The 20,762-nt window shown below is 41.8% G+C and overlaps 1 protein-coding gene across 1 annotated transcript in view; it reads left to right on the top strand.

Moving 5' to 3' along the window:
- Nucleotides 1–20,762, top strand: part of LOC126100738 (UDP-glucosyltransferase 2-like) — a 129,645-nt gene that overhangs the window by 43,679 nt on the left and 65,204 nt on the right. Inside the window, exon 2 of the mRNA XM_049911359.1 lies at nt 5,482–5,728. Within this exon, the coding sequence (XP_049767316.1) occupies nt 5,482–5,728 (247 nt within the window). The remainder of the gene's footprint in view (nt 1–5,481; nt 5,729–20,762) is intronic.

Genomic DNA, 20,762 nt, shown 5'->3' with positions numbered 1-20,762 from the left:
GTTTGGTTGTGTGTCTTAAACGTATCTAACTACAGACGTCTGTTTTATAGTAACAAAATCTAGCAGTGAGGCAGACGTGGTTTAGCTCGTATCATCCTATGTTTTTCTGTGCTAAGATGTCTTTCCAAGTCCACATCACCCTTGTAATTCATAACGCAGCTGACAGCCCTCCCACACAGCAAATTTAGCGTGCTGTAAGGAAAGATACCTATATACAGATAAACATAAAAACCAAAACCTTAACTACATTCAATACGTACTAACAAAGTTTTACGAGATGGCGTTATAAAAATATCTGAAATAGCGCTTTTATAATATAAAATTGCGTTTTTACGAATGGAACTATGTAGGATATATATATTGTAAAATTGACTTTTTACGGAAGAATGGAACTACGTAGGTGAACTCAAAAAGCAAAGACCAGTCTAAATAGAAAATTTACTCGAAATTGTTAGGGCCGTTTTCGAGATACGCGAAATATAATACATAATCCAAGTGCTATTGCTCGTGTGTAAAGAAGGTGTGTGTGTTTTGCATTGCATCTTCGACAAATACAGAGGTACGTATTTATTCATCATACTTAGATTTCTTGATTTTAATCGTGTGTATTTGGACCTGTGTACTCGCTGTATATCGTTTCTGATATCACTAGTTCGTGTATTACTCGCCCAAGCTAAGCTGACGTCGGCGCGGTGGCTGATGGTAGCGATAGTAAATGGGAAATGCCTTTACGCTCGTTCCCGCCAGCCACCGCCAAGTTCAGCTTAGTTTTCACGAGTAATATTACGGCCCACAAACTTCGTTTGTTCGTTCCGAGCTTCCTTTGTTCACACGCATCCTCCACTTGACTGCCATCTGGCGGTCGTAATCATTCGGCACGACTCGGCATGATTCGGAAGTTGCCTTCGAAGCATAGCGTACTAGTGATGGGCTAAACTGCGATTTTCCGATATCAGTGATTTCTGTGAATGCTACTTTTCAGTATCTGTTATTCTTAACTGTGATTTGTCGCAGTTAAGAGTCGCAGTTAAGGAACATAGTTCGTGTATCCCTCCGCCACTGCTATTTCTGCGATTTCTGCTACTTCCGCGATTTCTGCTACTTCTGCGATTTCTGTGACTTCTGCTACTTCTGCGATTTCTGCTACTTCTGCGATTTCTGTGACTTCTGCTACTTCTGTGATTCCTGCGACTTACCACCGTATGAAAAAGTTACATCTGTCAACACAGAAAATTGCATTTCAACAAACCTGTCATTGGCAAGTATGTTTTACGTGTTTTCTTCCGTTGACTTTAATTTTGTATTAAAGAAACAACTGTGAAAATATTAATAGTGTAATTAATATGTAAGTAGCGTACAGTACCGTAATAGTTCGTATTTAGAAAATGAATTCTAACATATTGTTATGTTCACAGGTACCTGAACTACATTTCAATCACTCAGTAAAGTGATAACTCAAAATATCATTGTCAACAGATCTGAATAAATTGCCACAGCGTCTTTAGACCGTTTTCGTCAGACGAGAGGTTAGTTTCTAAGCGTTTCGATGGACTTAATTACTTCAGTGAGATCGTTCTTGCAAATGTGATATTCATTGTAGCAAATATTAGCAATCTACTCTGTCAATTATATTGCTAGTAATTAATGACAGCAAAAATTGTTTAATAATCCTTGTGTTTTTGCAGACACAGTTCTGACTCTGGTTACTGGTTGCTGTACGTATCTATCCACATCAAGGCTGTTTTTGAGAGAGACTCTTGAAGATTCAAGACAGCTCTTAGAGGATTTGCAGTTTAAAAGTGAAATAATTGTGAAATAAGTGTGTGAATGATTAAACTGTGTTTTATTGAAGTTGTTGTGCGATTTTAAAGGAATAATAAATGTCAAATACAGTGAGTGAATTATAAAAATCTCATTTTCCACATGTTTAAGCCGTCCTATACCCATAATTTTCCGCCACTTACTTATTGGTAAACACTTGTTGGAGAGTGACATGCCGCCCCCCCCCCTCCCTCTTTCTCCACAATCTTGGTGTGACACTGACCTGTAACATATCCCAAAGTCTACAATATGCATTTTGAGGCTGTTAATATGAAAGTGGGAAGTACAGATCTTCCAGTTAAATCGGGAATAGCTTAAGTGCATTACTTGAAAGTAACACAGGAAAAGCTTACATATGTAGGTGGTAGTAGTGTCGGCAAAAAGTTCTTGTGTGTGAAGTTGCCATGTAGAACACCAGGTGTAAAACTTTTCTCCCGAGTCTTAAACTGTATCAGAACAAAAGTGAGGCATTCATATGACTGTTTTCATTTCTCTACACTTATAAAGATGTCTGAGTTGTGCTGTGTTAACATTGCAAAGTCCTGTAGGCATGTGGAGTATTAACCAAAACTGTCATATTGGAAGCAGAATCAAACACATTTGTTACGTTACTTGATATTTTCAGGAGAAAAAGGCAATGTTGCTTCTTGTTAATATAATACATTCAGAGTCACAGCAGTATTTGACCAATCATAACTGATGGCTAAAATGGTTCAAATGGCTCTGAGCACTATGGGACTCAACTTCTGAGGTCATTAGTCCCCTAGAACTTAGAACTAGTTAAACCTAACTAACCTAAGGACATCACAAACATCCATGCCCGAGGCAGGATTCGAACCTGCGACCGTAGCGGTCTTGCGGTTCCAGACTGCAGCGCATTTAACCGCACGGCCACTTCGGCCGGCATAACTGATGCTGAATGTGCATGTCGTCATATAATATGAAGGGCTTATTTCAATAGTGGTACAAGTCCATTAGCTCCACTTTTCTGTCTATAATGCTTCTGAAATTAGTGATCCAAACAAACATAAATAAAGGTTCATCTCTAGCAAGAAGCCATATGCTTGAATATTTCTGGTATCTCAAATGCAGATTTGTCAGCGCTCATTCAACTTTACGACTCTGTATCTCAAAATGAACAAAAATGGACTTGTACCACTATTGAAATAAGCCCTTCATATGCACACACAGCACATCGAACTCGTGAGGCACAAGGCTCTCATAACGAAGTACGTACATCGGTCAACAGATGACACTAGGAAAAGTATGTTAACTGCGCTTTTTAGTTGCTACTTGCGACTCTTAGTTGCGATTTGTCACAGAAATCGCAGTTTGACTCGGTAGCGAATAGCGTAGTATGAACTTTGCTCAACAGATGGCAGTGCTAACTGCGCTTTTTAGTTGCTACTTGCGACTATTAGTTGCGACTTGTCACGGAAATCGCAGTTAGACTTGATACCGCATCGCAGAGATGGACGTAGTACGAACTTTGGCCAACAGATGGCACTGTTAACCGCGCTTTCTAGTTGCTACTTGCGACTCTTAGTTGCGATTTGTCACGGAAATCGCAGTTAGACCCGATACCGTATCGCAGAGATGGACGTAGTACGAACTTTGACCAACAGACGGCACTGTTAACCGCGCTTTCTAGTTGCTACTTGCGACTCTTAGTTGCGACTTGTCACTGAAATCGCAGAAAGCAGTGCTAAATTCGACCAATAGATGGCTCACGTCTTTGAATATGAAATACTACTTGCGACTGCTAACTGTGACTGAAATCGCAGTTAGATTCTGTAAAGTTGCTACTGTGATATCTGTGACTTCTCAGTCACTGTGATTTCTAACAGATACGCGATTTCCTGCCCACCACTATAGGGTACTAAGAATGGATGAATCGTTGGAACTTGGGAATCGTCACGACTCGGAGACACGCAATCGTTCTTACGATTCTTTTGAACGACGATTCGTCCGTATGACGATTCGATTCTTACCATTCTTTATTTAGAGTCGTCCAGATGAATGATTCATTCACGAATCGCCACAACTCTACTTGGCACTACCGTCATGGAAGGCCTGTGTTAGGGGTGTGGCTCTGTTGCATCGTACTGCATCTGCGGCAGCAGTCTGAGCAGCAGTTGGGATGACGGCGATGCAACGAACTGTTACAGATTCGTTACTTCAAAGAGAGCTGCGAGCCAGACACCATGTAGCGTCACTCTACTGACCCCAAACCACAGCCATTTGCGACTTTAGTGACGTCAAGCGAGAGATCTGTTGTGTTTTCTAGTGGAATTTGGGTCTGCCGCGGTGGCAGTGCTGGTTGTGTGTCAGTTCGAAGGGGGCAGCTGACGGCTTGCAACCAACTTGTCTGCACGCTGACACACTGGATTTGCACCTGGGGGCATGCTCTGTGGTGCAGTTTCGTATGACAACAGAAACACTCTCGTGCTTATCCCACAGACAGTGACTACGAATTTGTACGTCGCCCTGGTGATTCGAACCGATGTGCTGCCATTAATGGAAAGCATTACAGGAGGTGTTTTCCGACAGAATAACGCTCGCCCACATACCTCTGCGGTAAGCCAACGTGCTCTACAGAGTGTCGAAATGTTGCCCTGGCCTGCTTGATCGCCAGATGGCTCCAATCGAGCTCATACAGAACATCATTGGACAACTCCAGCGTCATACACAACCAACATTAACAACCCCTGTATTGATCGACTAAGTGCAACAGACATGGAACTTCATCCCACAAACTGACAGCTGGCACAAGTACAATAAATCATGCTTGAATTCAACAGTATGGCGGTTACACCGGTTGTTAATGTACCAGCATTTCACATTTGCAATACCTTATCTCACGCTTACAGTAACCTGTGATCTTGCAAAGTTTATCACTTAAATATGTTAGATACACAATTTGCATGGAGTGTAGCCATGTATGGAAGCGAAACATGGACGATGAGTAGTTTGGACAAGAAGAGAATAGAAGCTTTCGAAATGTGGTGCTACAGAAGAATGCTGAAGATTAGATGGGTAGATCATATAACTAATGAGGGGGTATTCAATAGGATTGGGGAGAAGAGAAGTTTGTAGCACAACTTGACTAGAAGAAGGGATCGGTTGGTGGGACATGTTCTGAGGCATCAAGGGATCACCAATTTAGTATTGGAGGGCAGCGTGGAGGGTAGAAATCGTAGAGGGAGACCAAGAGATGAATACACTAAACAGATACAGAAGGATGTATGTTGCAGTAGGTACTGGGAGATTGAAGAAGCTTGCACAGGATAGAGTAACACGGAGAGCTGCATCAAACCAGTCTCAGGACTGAAGACCAGAATAACAACAACAGAAATGTATTCCTGAAATTTCATTATTCCACATTAATTATTTTGGCGTTGTAATTTTTTTCCGACAGACTATTTGCAAGGTATTTTGCAACACAGAAAGTAATACACAGTCAGCAAAGGTGATGAAATTACTGACTCAGCTAAGAAGTGGTGCAAATATCGACTCTATCAATAATAGGAAGAAGTTTAAACGTATTAGACAGTCCAGTAGGTGAGGAAAGAAGTAGACTTGTACGCGAATTTCACTGTCGGTAGACTATTATTGTTTCCTCGATGAGTGACGCCCTGCCTTTACATGTTTACGCGGCAGGTCGTGCTGGTGGCGGTGGCCGCCGCCGTGGCGCTGTCGGCGCTGGCGCCTGCCTGCGAGGCGGCGGACATCTTGGCGGCGTTCCCCTTCCCCAGCAAGAGCCACTGGCACGTGTTCCGGCAGCTGCTGCACGCGCTGGCGGCCCGGGGACACCGCCTCACCGTCATCGCTTACTTCCCCGAGGAGAATCCGCCGCCTGGCTGGGAGCACATCAGCCTCGAGGCCTCGCAGGGCGCCGCACCTCAGCGTAAGCCACCTCTCACTTCTACACTGAATCCCGTAATATAACAAGAAATCTCAAAAAAGAAAAACAGAACGAATATCTCTCTGCAGCGCACAGTGCTCTGCTTTGAAACTTCCTGGCAGATTAAAACTGTATATCAGACCAGGCATCCCATGGACCTTGCCGTTGGTGGGGAGGCTTGCGTGCCTCACCAATACAGATGCCCGTACTGTAGGTGCAAGAGGGGCAGCAGCCTTTTCAGTAGTTGCAGGGGCAACAGTCTGGATCATTGACTAATCTGGCATTGTAACACCAACTATAACGGCCTTGCTGTGGTGGTACTGAGAACGGCTGAAAGCAAGGGGAAACTACAGCCGTAATTTTTCCCGAGGACATGCAGTTTTACTGTATGATTAAATGATGATGACGTCCTCTTGGGTAAAATATTCTGGAGGTAAAATAGTCCCCCATTCTGATCTCCGGGCGGGGACTACTCAGGAGGACGTCGTTATCAGGAGAAATAAAACTGGCGTTCTACGGATCGGAGCGTGGAATGTCAGATCCCTTAATTGGGCAGGTAGGTTAGAAAATTTAAATAGGAATATGGATAGGTTAAAGTTAGATATAGTGGGAATTAGTGAAGTTCGGTGGCAGGAGGAACAAGACTTTTGGTCAGGTGAATGCAGGGTTATAAATGCAAAATCGAATAGGGGTAAAGCAGGAGTAGGGTTAATAATGAACAAAAAATAGGTGTACGGGTAAGCTACTACAAACAGCATAGCGAACAAATTATTGTGGCCAAGATAGACACAAAGCCCATGCCTACTACAGTAGCACAAGTTTATATGCCAACTAGCTATGCAGATGATGAAGAAATTGATGAAATGTATGAGATAAAAAAAATTATTCAGGTCGTGAAGGAAGAAGAAAATTTAATAGTCATGGATGACTGGAATTCGAGAGTAGGAAAAGGGAGAGAAGGAAACATAGTACGTGAATATGGATTGCGGGTAAGAAATGAAAGAGAAAGCCGCCTGGTAGAATTTTGCACAGAACGTAACTTAATCATAGCTAACACTTGGTTCAAGAATCATAAAACAAGGTTGTGTACATGGAAGAATCCTGGAGATACCAGAAGGTATCAGGCAGATTATATAATGGTAAGACAGAGATTTAATAACCAGGTTTTAAATTGTGAGGCATTTCCAGAGGCACATGTGGACTCTGACCACAATCTATTGGTTATGAACTGTAGATGAAGGCTGAAGAAACTGCAAAAAGGTGGGAATTTATGGAGATGGGACCTGGATAAATTGACTAAACCAGAGGTTGTACACAGTTTCAGGGAGAGCATAAGGGAACAATTGACAGGAATGGGGGAAAGAAATACAGTAGAAGAAGAATAGGTAGCTCTGAGGGATGAAGTAGTGGAGGCAGCAGAGGATCAAGGAGGTAAAACGACGAGGGCTAGTAGAAATCCTTGGGTAACAGAAGAAATATTGAATTTAATTGATGAAAGGAGAAAATATAAAAACGCAATAAATGAAGCAGGCAAGAAGGAATACAAACGTCTCAAACATGAGATCGACAGGAAGTGCAAAATGGCTAACCAGGAATGGCTAGAGGACAAATGAAAGGATGTAGAGGCTTATCTCACAAGGGGTAAGATAGATACTGCCTACAGGAAAATTAAAAGGACCTTTGGAGAAAAGAGAGCCACTTGTATGAATATCAAGAGCTCAGGTGGAAACCCAGTTCTAAGTAAAGAAGGGAAAACAGAAAGGTGGAAGGAGTATATAGCGGGTCTATACAAGGGCGATGTACTTGAGGACAATATTATGGAAATGGAAGAGGATGTAGATGAAGATGAAATGGGAGATACGATACTGCATCAAGAGCTTGACAGAGCACTGAAAGACCTGAGTCGAAACAAGGTCCCAGGAGCAGACAACATTCCACTACAACTACTCACGGCCTTGGGAGAGCCAGTCCTGACACAACTCTACCATCTGGTGAGCAAGATGTATGAGACAGGCGAAATACCCTCAGGCTTCAAGAAGAATATAATAATTCCAATCCCAAAGAAAGCAGGTGTTGACAGATGTGAAAATTACCGAACTATCAGTTTAATAAGTCACAGCTGCAAAATACTAACGCGAATTCCTTAGAGACGAATGGAAAAACTGGTAGAAGCCGACCTTGAGGAAGATCAGTTTGGATTCCATAGAAATGTTGGAACACGTGAGGCATACTGACCCTACGACCTATATAGAAAATAAATTAAGGAAAGGCCAACCTATGTTTCTAGCATTTGTAGACTTACAGAAAGCTTTCGACAATGTTGACTGGAACACTCTCTTTCAAATTCTAAAGGTGGCATGGGTAAAATACAGGGAGCGAAAAGCTATTTACGATTTGTACAGAAACCAGATGGCAGTTATAAGAGTCGAGGGACATGAAAGGGAAGCAGCGGTTGGGAAGGGAGTGAGACAGGGTTGTAGCCTCTCCCCGATGTTATTCAATCTGTATATTGAGCAAGCAGTGAAGGAAACAAAAGAAAAATTCGGAGTAGGTATTAAAATCCATGGAGAAGAAACAAAAACTTTGAGGTTCGCCGATTACATTGTAATTCTGTGAGAGACAGCAAAGGACTTGGAAGAGCAGTTGAACGGAATGGACAGTGTCTTGACAGGAGGATATAAGATGAACATCAACAAAAGCAAAACGAGGATAATGGAAGTAGTCGAATTAAGTCGGGTGATGCTGAGGGAATTAGATCAGGAAATGAGACACTCAAAGTAGTAAAGGAGTTTTGCTATTTGGGGAGCAAAATAACTGATGATGGTCGAAGTAGAGAGGATATAAAATGTAGACTGGCAATGGCAAGAAAAGCATTTCTGAAGAAGAGAAATTTGTTAACATCGAGTACAGATTTAAGTGTCAGGAAGTCGTTTCTGAAAGTATTTGTATGGAGTGTAGCCATGTATGGAAGTGAAACATGGACGATAAATAGTTTGAACAAGAAGAGAACAGAAGCTTTCGAAATATGGTGCTACAGAAGAATGCTGAAGATTAAATGGGTAGATCACATAACTAATGAGGAGGTATTGAACAGAACTGGGGAGAAGAGGAGTTTGTGGCACAACTTGACAAGAAGAAGGGACCGGTTGGTAGGACATGTTCTGAGGCATCAAGGGATCACAAATTTAGCAATGGAAAGCAGTGTGGAGGGTAAAAATCGTAGAGGGACACCAAGAGATGAATACACTAAGCAGATTCAGAAGGATGTAGGTTGCAGTAAGTACTGGGAGATGAAGAAGCTTGCACAGGATAGAGTAGTATGGACAGCTGCATCAAACCAGTCTCAAGACTGGAGACCACAACAACAACAACATCAGACCAGGATTCATACCTAGGACCTCTTCCGTGGTCATGCTCTTAAGCAGTGAGCTATCCAGCCAATATCAAGCCGCCCCTTCGCCCCACTCCTCACAGCTTCCCTTTCCCCAGTGCTCCTCCTCTGGTTCCCAAACTTCACAGCTACACTCCTACATACTTTCTTGGACAAGCTGTGCTAGAACAAAGGTTCCCTGTAGTTTTATATATATAACAATACCTCTCCTGCTTTCTAAGGAAAGCAGGTGCTGATAGGTGTAAATAATACCGAACTAGCAGTAGAATCAGTCATGGTTGCAAAATACTGACACTTATTCTTTTCAGAAGAATTGAAAAACTGGTAGACACCAGTATCTGGGAAATTCATAAAAGACAGAAAGAAGATTCCAGAGAAGTATAGGCACACACTATACAATACTGACCCTACGACTTTTCTTAGAAAACAGATTAAAGAGAGGAAAATATACATTCGTAGCATTTGTAGACATAGAGAAAGCTTTTGACAATGTTGACTGGGGTACTCTCCTTGAAATTCCGAAGGTAGCAGAGCTAAAATACAGTAGCGAAAGGCTATTTACAGCTTGTACAGTAACCAGACAGGAATTATAAGAGTCGAGGGGCAAGAAATGGAAGCAGTGGTTGAGAAAGGAGTGAGTCATGGTTTGTGTGTATCGTCAATGTTATTCAGTCCGTACACTGACAAGCAGTAATGGAAACAAAAGAAAAATCTGGAGTAGGAATTAAAGATCAGGGAAAAGAAATAAAAACTATGCTGATGACGTTGTTATTCTGTCATAGGCAGCAAAGGAAATGTGCAGTGTCTGGAAAGGAGGATATAAGACGAACATCAACAAAAGCAAAATGATTATCATGGAATGTAGTCGAAATTAAATCAGGTGATGCTGAGGGAATTAGATTAGGAAAGGAGACACTGAAAGTAATAGATGAGTTTTGCTATTAGGGCAGTAAAGCAACTGATGATGGCTGAAATAGAGAGGATATAAACAGTAGACTGTCAATGGCAAGAAAAACTTTTCTGAGGAAGAGGAAGTTGTTAACATAAGAGTATAAATTTAGGTGTCAAGAAGTCTTTTCTGATAGTATTTGTATGGAGTGTAGACATGTATGGAAGTGAAATATGGACGATAAACAGTTTAGACAAGAAGAGAATAGAAGCTTTTGAAATGTGGTGCTACAGAAGAATGTTGAAGATTAGGTGAGTAGAGCTCATAACTACTGAGGAGGTACTGAAGAGAAATGGGGAGGAGAGATATTTGCGGCACAACTTGACTAGAAGAAAGAATCGGTTGGTGGGACACATTCCGAGATGTCAAGGGATCACCAATTTAGTACTGGAGAGAAGAGTGGAAGGGTAAAAATCATAGCAGGAGACCAAGAGACGAATACAGTAAGCAAATTCAGAAGGTATAAGTTACAGTATTTATAGAGGCGTGAAGAGGCTACCACAATTGAGTAGTATTGAGAGTGGCATCAGCTCAGTCGTGGGACTGAAGACAACAACAACTATAGCTCTATTGAGGAAGGTCTTCCCTTGGTCATCATAATCTGTCATCATTACCATTTTAAAAATGTCTGTTCAAAATTTACAAGCCGAATCGACTGTAGTGGTTTGGCCATTCCCATACTAAATCCATTCTCACATAGGAAGTGTCTCTCATCATGAAGCAACCGAAATTTAGTATCTGTTGTGGCAGCTTCATGATATAAAACGACCTGCTGCATCTCATGGAACACAGCGTGTTCCTCATCGTCATTTGTGACCGCAGCGCTCACCGGCAGCAGTTGTCGGCTTATCTGGAAGCAAACCGCACGGTTTGTTTACAAAAACGGACATATCTAAAACAGGTGCATTAACTGCAGCGAATAAAATCGTGAAATACGCTCTGCATTCCTCTGTGGCTTAAGCAGCGAACTGGTGCCAGAGGAACACTAAAAATGGTGTAATAGAAAATAATAAACAAATTGTACTACAAATCATTCCTGGTAAAAATTGCATTATGCAGAATGGTCCAAATGGCTCTGAGCACTATGGGATCTAACATCGGAGGTCATCAGTCCACTAAACTTAGAACTACTTGAACTTAACTAGCCTAAGGACATCACACACACATCCATGCCCGAGGCAGGATTCGAACCTGCGACCATAGCAACAGTGCGGTTCTTGATTGAAGCGCCTAGAACCGCTCAGTCACAACGGCCGGCTGCATTATGTGATAGGCTAATTAATATAAAATACTTCCATCATCTGCCCTAGCCCCTTTGCTATTGCTCTCCTATTTTTCGACTTTCTACATGGTACATATTCAAAAGTTTTGTGTAGCATCCATCTGAAGTCACTTTGTCAAACGCATGGGTCAGTGCCTTCACTCGACAATGTTTGTGATAATTCTTACTTATGCAAGCACTGCTCCTTTTTGACTGAATCTATTAAGTCGCACATTTGTTCCTGTGACTCCATGTTTCCGATGTTGTTCTCTTTGTACTATAAACTGTACTGAACTGCGAGAGAATTGGTCACTGATACACACTACAGTCTTGCAATTCATTGGTCCATGTTCCATAATAGATAAGATAGATTGTTCCGAATCGCACATGTATTAAATTAATGAGATATTCCTAGAGTGTTTTAGAAAACATAAGGTAGAAAAAAACGTAGACAGCTGGACGCATACCTTTTATCTACTCCTTCGTAGTTCCGCCTGCCACGCTGAAGTTCCAGGATGACAGCAAAGTCTAAAGGTTGTGAGCACAGATGTCATAATTTGATATTTAACTGTTTAACAGCAACAGATTGCACCAAATATGATCAATTTTCATAAATAATCAGTGTGCCATATGACTCAAACACTATATTTCCACAGCACTTACGTAAGCTATAAAACGAAAATCATTAAACACTAGAAGCCTTTGACTCTCAGTATGTAAATGAAATGTATTCGCAATTACGAATACAGACAACTGTCAGCCGCATAATGGAATAACGACAGTGAAAATTTGTGTCAGACCAGGTTTCCAACCCGACTTTCCCAATTTACCAGAGCGGTCGCCTCACCACTATGACTACCCCTTTTGAAGGGGTAGGAAAGGACGGACATACCTGTCAGGTTCAGGATGGATCGAGACAAGGTGGGAAAGGATCGAATCGCGAGGCCTGGCCATAATACCTCCGCCCCAGCCTATTACTCTTTGGGCCTACACAGGGTATTGGGCTTTTTTATTTTTTGATCTTTATTTATTTTTTGTGTTTGAACCTAACAACTTGGTAATCAAAAGTTAAGGAAGCAGAATCTAATTTAATTCTACGTGGTTTCTGCACTGAAAAAATCATTTCCAGTCGTGTCCTGCAACAATTTTTGTTTATTTTTCATCATTTAAATAAAAAAAGACAAACAGGACTACAAAAATGAAATAAACTCCCTAATAAAACATCTGAAATGGGACCATAGCGAAAGTACTAAGAGGTGTTGTGGAGCGGCGGGTGGAATAATAGGATAAATGTTTTGTATTTATGCTGTTTGCCGTTCTCAACACTGGCTCTCTAACTACAATATTGGCAACCAGAAAGTGGTTAGCAAAACGTGAAGCCTGTAATTAGAATTCCTAGTACCCACTTCATCTGAGAAATACATTTATAGCTACAGCTTATAGCTCTGAGGAATTAGGAGATTGTCTGGGATTCATAATCAAAAACCATTCTCTCTAAAATGTTCACTATGTTCTGAAAGCCACAGACCAAAAAGATTCCACACAATCCAACTACCAGAGCAGTTCAGAGTCTAATGCGCTGATGCAACTATAACTGTTCAAATTAAATGTTTAAGTGAATGCTCGCCATAATTTGATGATAATGTTCATCAAACGCCACGCTAAACAATGGTAGAATGTCTGACCTGCAGTGGCACGTGAAAATACGACATACGCAAACTGAAGATAGATCATTAAAGTTATCCCAGAATTAACACTTCACTCGAAAACGATTTCACGGTTACGCGTATCCCGAATAACTTATTACGGCATCCGAGGATGGTTATAGCAATGATACCTACGCGACGCGACTCCCGGCACAGGTGGTGCGCTAATCAGCGTCTGGAGAGAACTGGGGTCTATCTCTCGCACAGCGTTCTTACATATAAAGCCGCGGTGTGGACGGCTAAGGGAGCGCCTGATCGAATCTGCTCTCCCGACTAGCCGCTGGGCTAGTAATGCACCACTTTAAGTTATCGAATAAATCATTGTTTCTTTTGCTGATGGCCAATGAAGCTTTCAATTTAATTGTGCAATCAGCACACAAGTAAGTAATCATAATAAAAGTGTGACGTGGCTAAGTCAAATATTTTGTGCGAGAGAATTAATTTAATTACACTACACGCAGTAGACGAGCTCTGAACATGCTCTTTGAAGATACGCTATAGCTATAGTTTTATAGTTATTCTGTTGAAACATCTCACATTTTTATGATTATAGCGGATCTCCCTTCTACTTAAATTTAAACATCCTAGCTTTATTTATTCGCCTACTTAATCTATCTTGTTTCCTTAATTTCTAAGACAAAAACCGGAAAATCATGAATTTAAACTACAATTTTAATTTGTGAGATCCAGAATACTGTTTCTGCTAAATTATTATGCAAAAGGAATCTAAATATAAATTTTTAAGTTTCTAGCTCTTTTCTGTTGCGCCAATGATTTTTACAGAAACACGTCCAAATCTCGAAAATGGTTAAAGTTACTGAACTGATATTCAACACATATTGATTTAGTATTACTCCTGACATGCTAGAAACGTTTCAGGTTATTTACTTGATTTTTAAAGTATTGCGCAACATTTATGACGTCAGAGCTAGTTACAGCGGACTGGCTGGCACACAATGGAAAGACTGATGTGAATTTTATAAGGCATGAGTTGGCTGCTTCCTTACATCACCTTCTACTTAATTTTTTTGAATGTAAATGAAAACAAATTAATTACAAAAAGGGAAGCAAGAGTACAGCTTAACTCCCTATGAAAATTAAAATTGAAATGTAAACATATAGAAATATTAAAAGAAAACGTATTACCTACTTCAATTATTTAAATTTCTGCCATGTTCACTGCCTCCTAAGCAACATTATCACTCAAAATTTAAGCAAAATCAATGAAACACTTTGGCATACATATTGCCTCAAATAGACAAACACATAAAAATATGTAAAACTATGAAAATCTTAAATCCATTAAATTGTCTGTAAATATTTTTACATACACAAATTCAAAGAAAGTAACACAGTTATTCATGATACATAAACAGATAATATTATATCTTAGCAGTCTTTTCTAAACCTGAAAGAAAATTTCACAAATCATGACAATTTCATTTTTACACACGTGGTTGTAACCGCTTTGGCTGGCGTTCTACACTTCCATTCACAAGGGTAGAGGGGGGGGAAGTTGCTATGGCGTGCGTCCTTCACGTCCACTCTAACTTACATGGAGAAAGGGGAGGGGTCACTATTAGTGGTGTCCAAGTCACTCCACGCTTTTACGCAACTACCAGGCTGTCATTATCTTGTTTGTCCTGTAGAACAAACAAAAAGAGTGCCTCAGACTCTGTTCATTTAAAATCTAAGGGCGGGTCACAATGAAATGGGGATATATATATATATATATATATATACATTTTATTTTTCAATATGTTGCTGGAACAAAGTTAACAGAACTTTTTCAAATTTACTCTCACGGTTACTCAACTGTCATAAAATCGGTAAACAAATGGCTCAAAATGCCGTTCGTCACGTACTAGAGAAAATTTATGCTCAAGGCATACAATCATAAATCCTATTTCATCTCAATTTATTATTTCTGGGCCGGAACACTGAACCAATGCTTGGTAGATTCCTCACAACTCTGTATTTTATTTACTTAACTGACTCATCCTCGATTACCTTATTCTTAGAGATAGTATGAGTATATTTGATTAGCAGTTGTCTTCTCAACCTCTTTGTACATGTTAGTAACTTGTGGTAATAGTTCAGTTCTGAATGTTCAAAACACACTACGTTTAGTTGACTACTAAATCCACTTATTGGTCCTCTGCTGCTGCGTCAGTTCCACATCTGCAATTATGTACTTACTTCATCAAAGTGTATTTATGCTGAGCTGTAGATAATGTTTCACGTCTGCCATTATGTTACTCAATTATGTTGCTAGTGTATGTACTTATTTAACACTCACTCTATTAACATTTAAAGCATAGGATAGCACATTTATTTCATATCTGTAGTGTATTGCAGCTGATCAGTTTGCTCACGTTGCAATCCATTTCCACTTGATTGGATGCTGAAACCACAGGTAGTCTCTCTCGACCTACCACTAAAGTGCATTAAGTAATTATGGCCGAGCGTAATGCTAAATTCTTTAAACCTATAGGACACCATGAGCTGCTCTATCTCGTCTAACATAAGGGTACCTATGGTCGCATTCACGCCTCCAACTCGTAACCTCAATACGTGTAAGTGTGTCCTATCACACACTACACCAAATAACGGCCAGCTCCAATCTTATAAATATTTCGAGGACGTGTCCTTCACGTCTCAACCACAAACACTGTTCACTTCTATTACACTGCCATTCCTTGCTGCACAAGGTGAGTTCATTCTTACAACTTATCTGCAGATTTTTCATACCACTAAGCAATCTCTTTTACTATTAATTAGTTAGCTCTACAGCATACAATAAGTTTCACTGCCACTTCAGATCCTGCTTGTACACGAATTTGTATACCTTTTTAAATTACTGTTGGTGGACCATTTCCAATAAAACAATAACTTTGTACTTATAATATTACCAGGGTTCTATACATACTTGTTACTCAAATACCTTTGTATCTTAATTACATCACACTTCTCTGTTGTTTATGTCACTGTTAGGTTTTTCCAGGGTTCTATACATACTTGTTACTCAAATACCTTTGTATCTTAATTACATCACACTTCTCTGTTGTTTATGTCACTGTTAGGTTTGTCGCATTAGGTATTTTCTTTACTAATCGGTGGATAGAATGGTTACAGAACTCATGGCTTGATAGTCATACCGTAAGATTTTAGTATTTGAGAGTAAGAGCCGAAATTTTGGTGGATAGGAAAGATGAAGAATGAGTGAGACCTGAAAAGGAAAGAAGATCTCACACAGCTGGGACTGCACAGCTGCCACACTGTGTAGAGGTTACAGAACAACCTCCTCCCTACAGAATTCATTAGCTTAATGCTGGCTTGTGGTTTTCCTATGATCCTGAAAGGTCCTTGGTATACGAACATGAATGTTTTGTTTCTGCATTTATTTTCTTTGATTTTTTCTTGCTTTTGACAAGGACTAACTGACTTATTTAAAAACTGGTGGGTACAGCTTTTGCGTCATGACGCTTCTTTCTTTCTAATGTTCTTTTCCTTATATTTGCCCTAGCCCTTAACTTCTTTTCGTCTGTGGATATTTGCGTTAGAATAGGGAATTCTACCCTATCTGCAATCACATTGTGTGGTTCTTGGCCAAACATCAATTCGCAAGGTGCAAAACCGGTTGCATCATGCCTTAAGTTGTTAATTACATTCTCAAAATACTTCATGTTCTCTGACCAACTTGAGTGTTTCCGAGCACAATACGTCCTGCAAAGCCTATTCAATTCTCTCATAATACGTTCACTCATATTTCCTTGGGGGAAATACGCAGATATTTTCAGATGTTTCACTCCGGCCTTATCCAGACATTCTTTAAACCTATCAGAAGTAAATTGAGGCCCATTGTCTGACAGCAAATTCTTCGGATCGCCAACGTTCACGAAGAAATCTTTTTCCGACTTTTCTACCAACGTTTTTGCATTTGCTCTTTTAATTGGGTATAGCTTAACATATTTACTAAATCCATCCACAACAACAAAAACATGGGTGCACCCACCTCTCGAAGCAGGAAGAGGGCCAAACAAATCACAAGCCAGTAATTCTAGGGTTTCAGTTGGCTCTACTGAATACATATCCCCTTGTATTCTGGTGTTAGCAGCACGGACTTTCTGCAACACTACACAAGATGCTAGACGCTTGGCAACACGGCGGTACAGGTTGTCAAACACAACCTTCTCTTTTAATTTGGCAATGCACTTCTTTGCACCGTAGTGCCCATACCTCAGGTGTACATAGTCGATTAGTAAGTCTACATGTTGTGAGGGAAAGCACAGCTTCCACTCTGAAACTCCAACATTTGTCCTTCTAAACAGAATACCTTCATGCAGACAATAGTATTGCGAAACCTTGTGATAGTTCGCATTTCCCAAATAGCTCTTTACTAATTTCAGCTGGTCATCTGCATTCTGCTCACGTCTCAAGTTCTTAATCACCCTCTTTAATGAACTTTCTTCCTTTACTTCGTGCAACGCAAACATTCGTACTTCACTTAGGTCTGTCGCAGTAATTCCCGCGTCATCACAGAGCTCCGCACTTCTAGATAACCAATCAGCTACCAGATTGTCTTTCCCTTGAATATACACTCCTGGAAATGGAAAAAAGAACACATTGACACCGGTGTGTCAGACCCACCATACTTGCTCCGGACACTGCGAGAGGGCTGTACAAGCAATGATCACACGCACGGCACAGCGGACACACCAGGAACCGCGGTGTTGGCCGTCGAATGGCGCTAGCTGCGCAGCATTTGTACACCGCCGCCGTCAGTGTCAGCCAGTTTGCCGTGGCATACGGAGCTCCATCGCAGTCTTCAACACTGGTTGCATGCCGCGACAGCGTGGACGTGAACCGTATGTGCAGCTGACGGACTTTGAGCGAGGGCGTATAGTGGGCATGCGGGAGGCCGGGTGGACGTACCGCCGAATTGCTCAACACGTGGGGCGTGAGGTCTCCACAGTACATCGATGTTGTCGCCAGTGGTCGGCGGAAGGTGCACGTGCCCGTCGACCTGGGACCGGACCGCAGCGACGCACGGATGCACGCCAAGACCGTAGGATCCTACGCAGTGCCGTAGGGGACCGCACCGCCACTTCCCAGCAAATTAGGGACACTGTTGCTCCTGGGGTATCGGCGAGGACCATTCGCAACCGTCTCCATGAAGCTGGGCTACGGTCCCGCACACCGTTAGGCCGTCTTCCGCTCACGCCCCAACATCGTGCAGCCCGCCTCCAGTGGTGTCGCGACAGGCGTGAATGGAGGGACGAATGGAGACGTGTCGTCTTCAGCGATGAGAGTCGCTTCTGCCTCGGTGCCAATGATGGTCGTATGCGTGTTTGGCGCCGTGCAGGTGAGCGCCACAATCAGGACTGCATACGACCGAGGCACACAGGGCCAACACCCGGCATCATGGTGTGGGGAGCGATCTCCTACACTGGCCGTACACCACTGGTGATCGTCGAGGGGACACTGAATAGTGCACGGTACATCCAAACCGTCATCGGACCCATCGTTCTACCATTCCTAGACCGGCAAGGGAACTTGCTGTTCCAACAGGACAATGCACGTCCGCATGTATCCCGTGCCACCCAACGTGCTCTAGAAGGTGTTAGTCAACTACCCTGACCAGCAAGATCTCCGGATCTGTCCTCCATTGAGCATGTTTGGGACTGGATGAAGCGTCGTCTCACGCGGTCTGCACGTCCAGCACGAACGCTGGTCCAACTGAGGCGCCAGGTGGAAATGGCATGGCAAGCCGTTCCACAGGACTACATCCAGCATCTCTACGATCGTCTCCATGGGAGAATAGCAGCCTGCATTGCTGCGAAAGGTGGATATACACTGTACTAGTGCCGACATTGTGCATGCTCTGTTGCCTGTGTCTGTGTGCCTGTGGTTCTGTCAGTGTGATCATGTGATGTATCTGACCCCAGGAATGTGTCAATAAAGTTTCCCCTTCCTGGGACAATGAATTCACGGTGTTCTTATTTCAATTTCCAGGAGTGCATCTAACCTCAAGGTTAAACTGCTGGAGATACAATGACCATCTTACCAAACGAGCATTCCTCAACTTATAGGTCTTTAAAAAGGTCAACGCCTTATGGTCACTGTACACAACTATCTTGTGACCTAATAGATACTGCTCAAACTTCTGTACCCCAAATACAATTGCCAATGCTTCCAGTTCTGAGATGCCATAATTTCTCTCTGCTGCCTGTAAAGATCGACTTGCGAAAGCTATAGTCTTGTGCACTTCTTGTTCGTTCTCTGTTTCTACTTGGAATATCTCCACAGCTATACCATAGCCACTAGCATCAACAGACATACAGAATGGTTTTTAAAATCAGGATGATGTAAAATAGGACTATTAATTAAAGATTGTTTAAGCACCTCGAACGCGTGTTAGCATTCTGCTGTCCAAACCCAAGGGGTATTCTTTTTCAGCAGGAGGTGAAGACAGGGTGCATTAAAAGCCTGATCACTAACAAAACGCCTATAGAAGCCGAAAAGACCGAACATCGATCTCAGCTGCTTCTTGTTTCTGGGAGCCTCAAATTTTTCAATGACTGCTAGCTTGCCTGGGTCAGGCAGAATACCTTTTTCACTTATCATATATCCCAAGAAACCTATTTCCTCTTTAACGCACTCTGTCTTTTTAATCTTTAGTTTCATGCCACCTCTCTCAATAGCCTCTAATACTTCCTCTAATAGAACTATGTGTTCTTCCCAGGTAGGAGTTGCTATTAACAGATCATCTACGTAGACTGTTATTTTATTACTTAAGGCTGGTCCTAAAACATGGCACATCGCACGTACGAAGGCACAAACAGAGATATTAAGTCAGAAAGGTACCACACGGTTTTGGTAACAAACTCCTTCGTAGAAGAAAGCTGTGTACTTCCTTGAACTTTCCGCCAGTGGCAAATTCCAATATCCACACGTGATGTCCATAGAGGTTAAGAATTTTACTCCCCGGAATTTTTGCAATAACTCGTCCATGTTCTGCGGTCTGTCACTTTCCCTAACCACTACTTCATTCAACCAACGAGCGTCCAAGACCAATCTGACACTCCCGTCTCTTTTTGGTACAACAACAAGAGGATTAAAACTTCCTGGCAGGAGTGCTAGTTCTGCATGGTTCGCAGGAGAGCTTCTGTAAAGTTTGGAAGGTAGGAGACGAGATACTGGCAGATGTAAAGCTGTGAGTACCGCGCGTGAGTCGTGCTTCGGTAGCTCAGTTGGTTGAGCACTTGCCCGCGAAAGGCAAAAGTCCCGAGTTCGAGTCTCGGTCGGGCACACAGTTTTAATCTGCCAGGAAGTTTCATATCAGCGCACACTCCGCTGCAGAGTGAAAATCTCATTCTGGAAACAAGAGGATTGTTGTACTCACTGACCGCTTTTTCAATCACACCCCACTCTAGCATCCTCTGTATCTCCTTTCGAACCGCCTCCTTCCTAGCTACATGTATTTGGTATGGCTTCCTGAAAAACACTTCGCCAGGTTTCACCTTTAATTGACATTCATAACCTTTGACCACGCCAGGTCGATTTGAAAATACCTTATGATGCCTTTTTAAAACCTGTCTCAGTTCTTTCTTCTGATTAGCTGAAATTTTATCGATTTCCTGCAATTTAGCTTCTATTTTGTCCAAAATAAATGCTTCTTCTTCTTCTGTGTTTAGCTTACTTTTACTAAGATTAACACCTTCGTCCCA

The sequence above is a fragment of the Schistocerca cancellata genome, chromosome 9 (genome assembly GCF_023864275.1).
Source record: "Schistocerca cancellata isolate TAMUIC-IGC-003103 chromosome 9, iqSchCanc2.1, whole genome shotgun sequence".
NCBI lineage: Eukaryota > Metazoa > Arthropoda > Insecta > Orthoptera > Acrididae > Schistocerca > Schistocerca cancellata.
The sequence above is the reverse complement of the archived record's forward strand: the minus strand, read 5'-3'. Positions and strand labels throughout refer to the sequence as shown.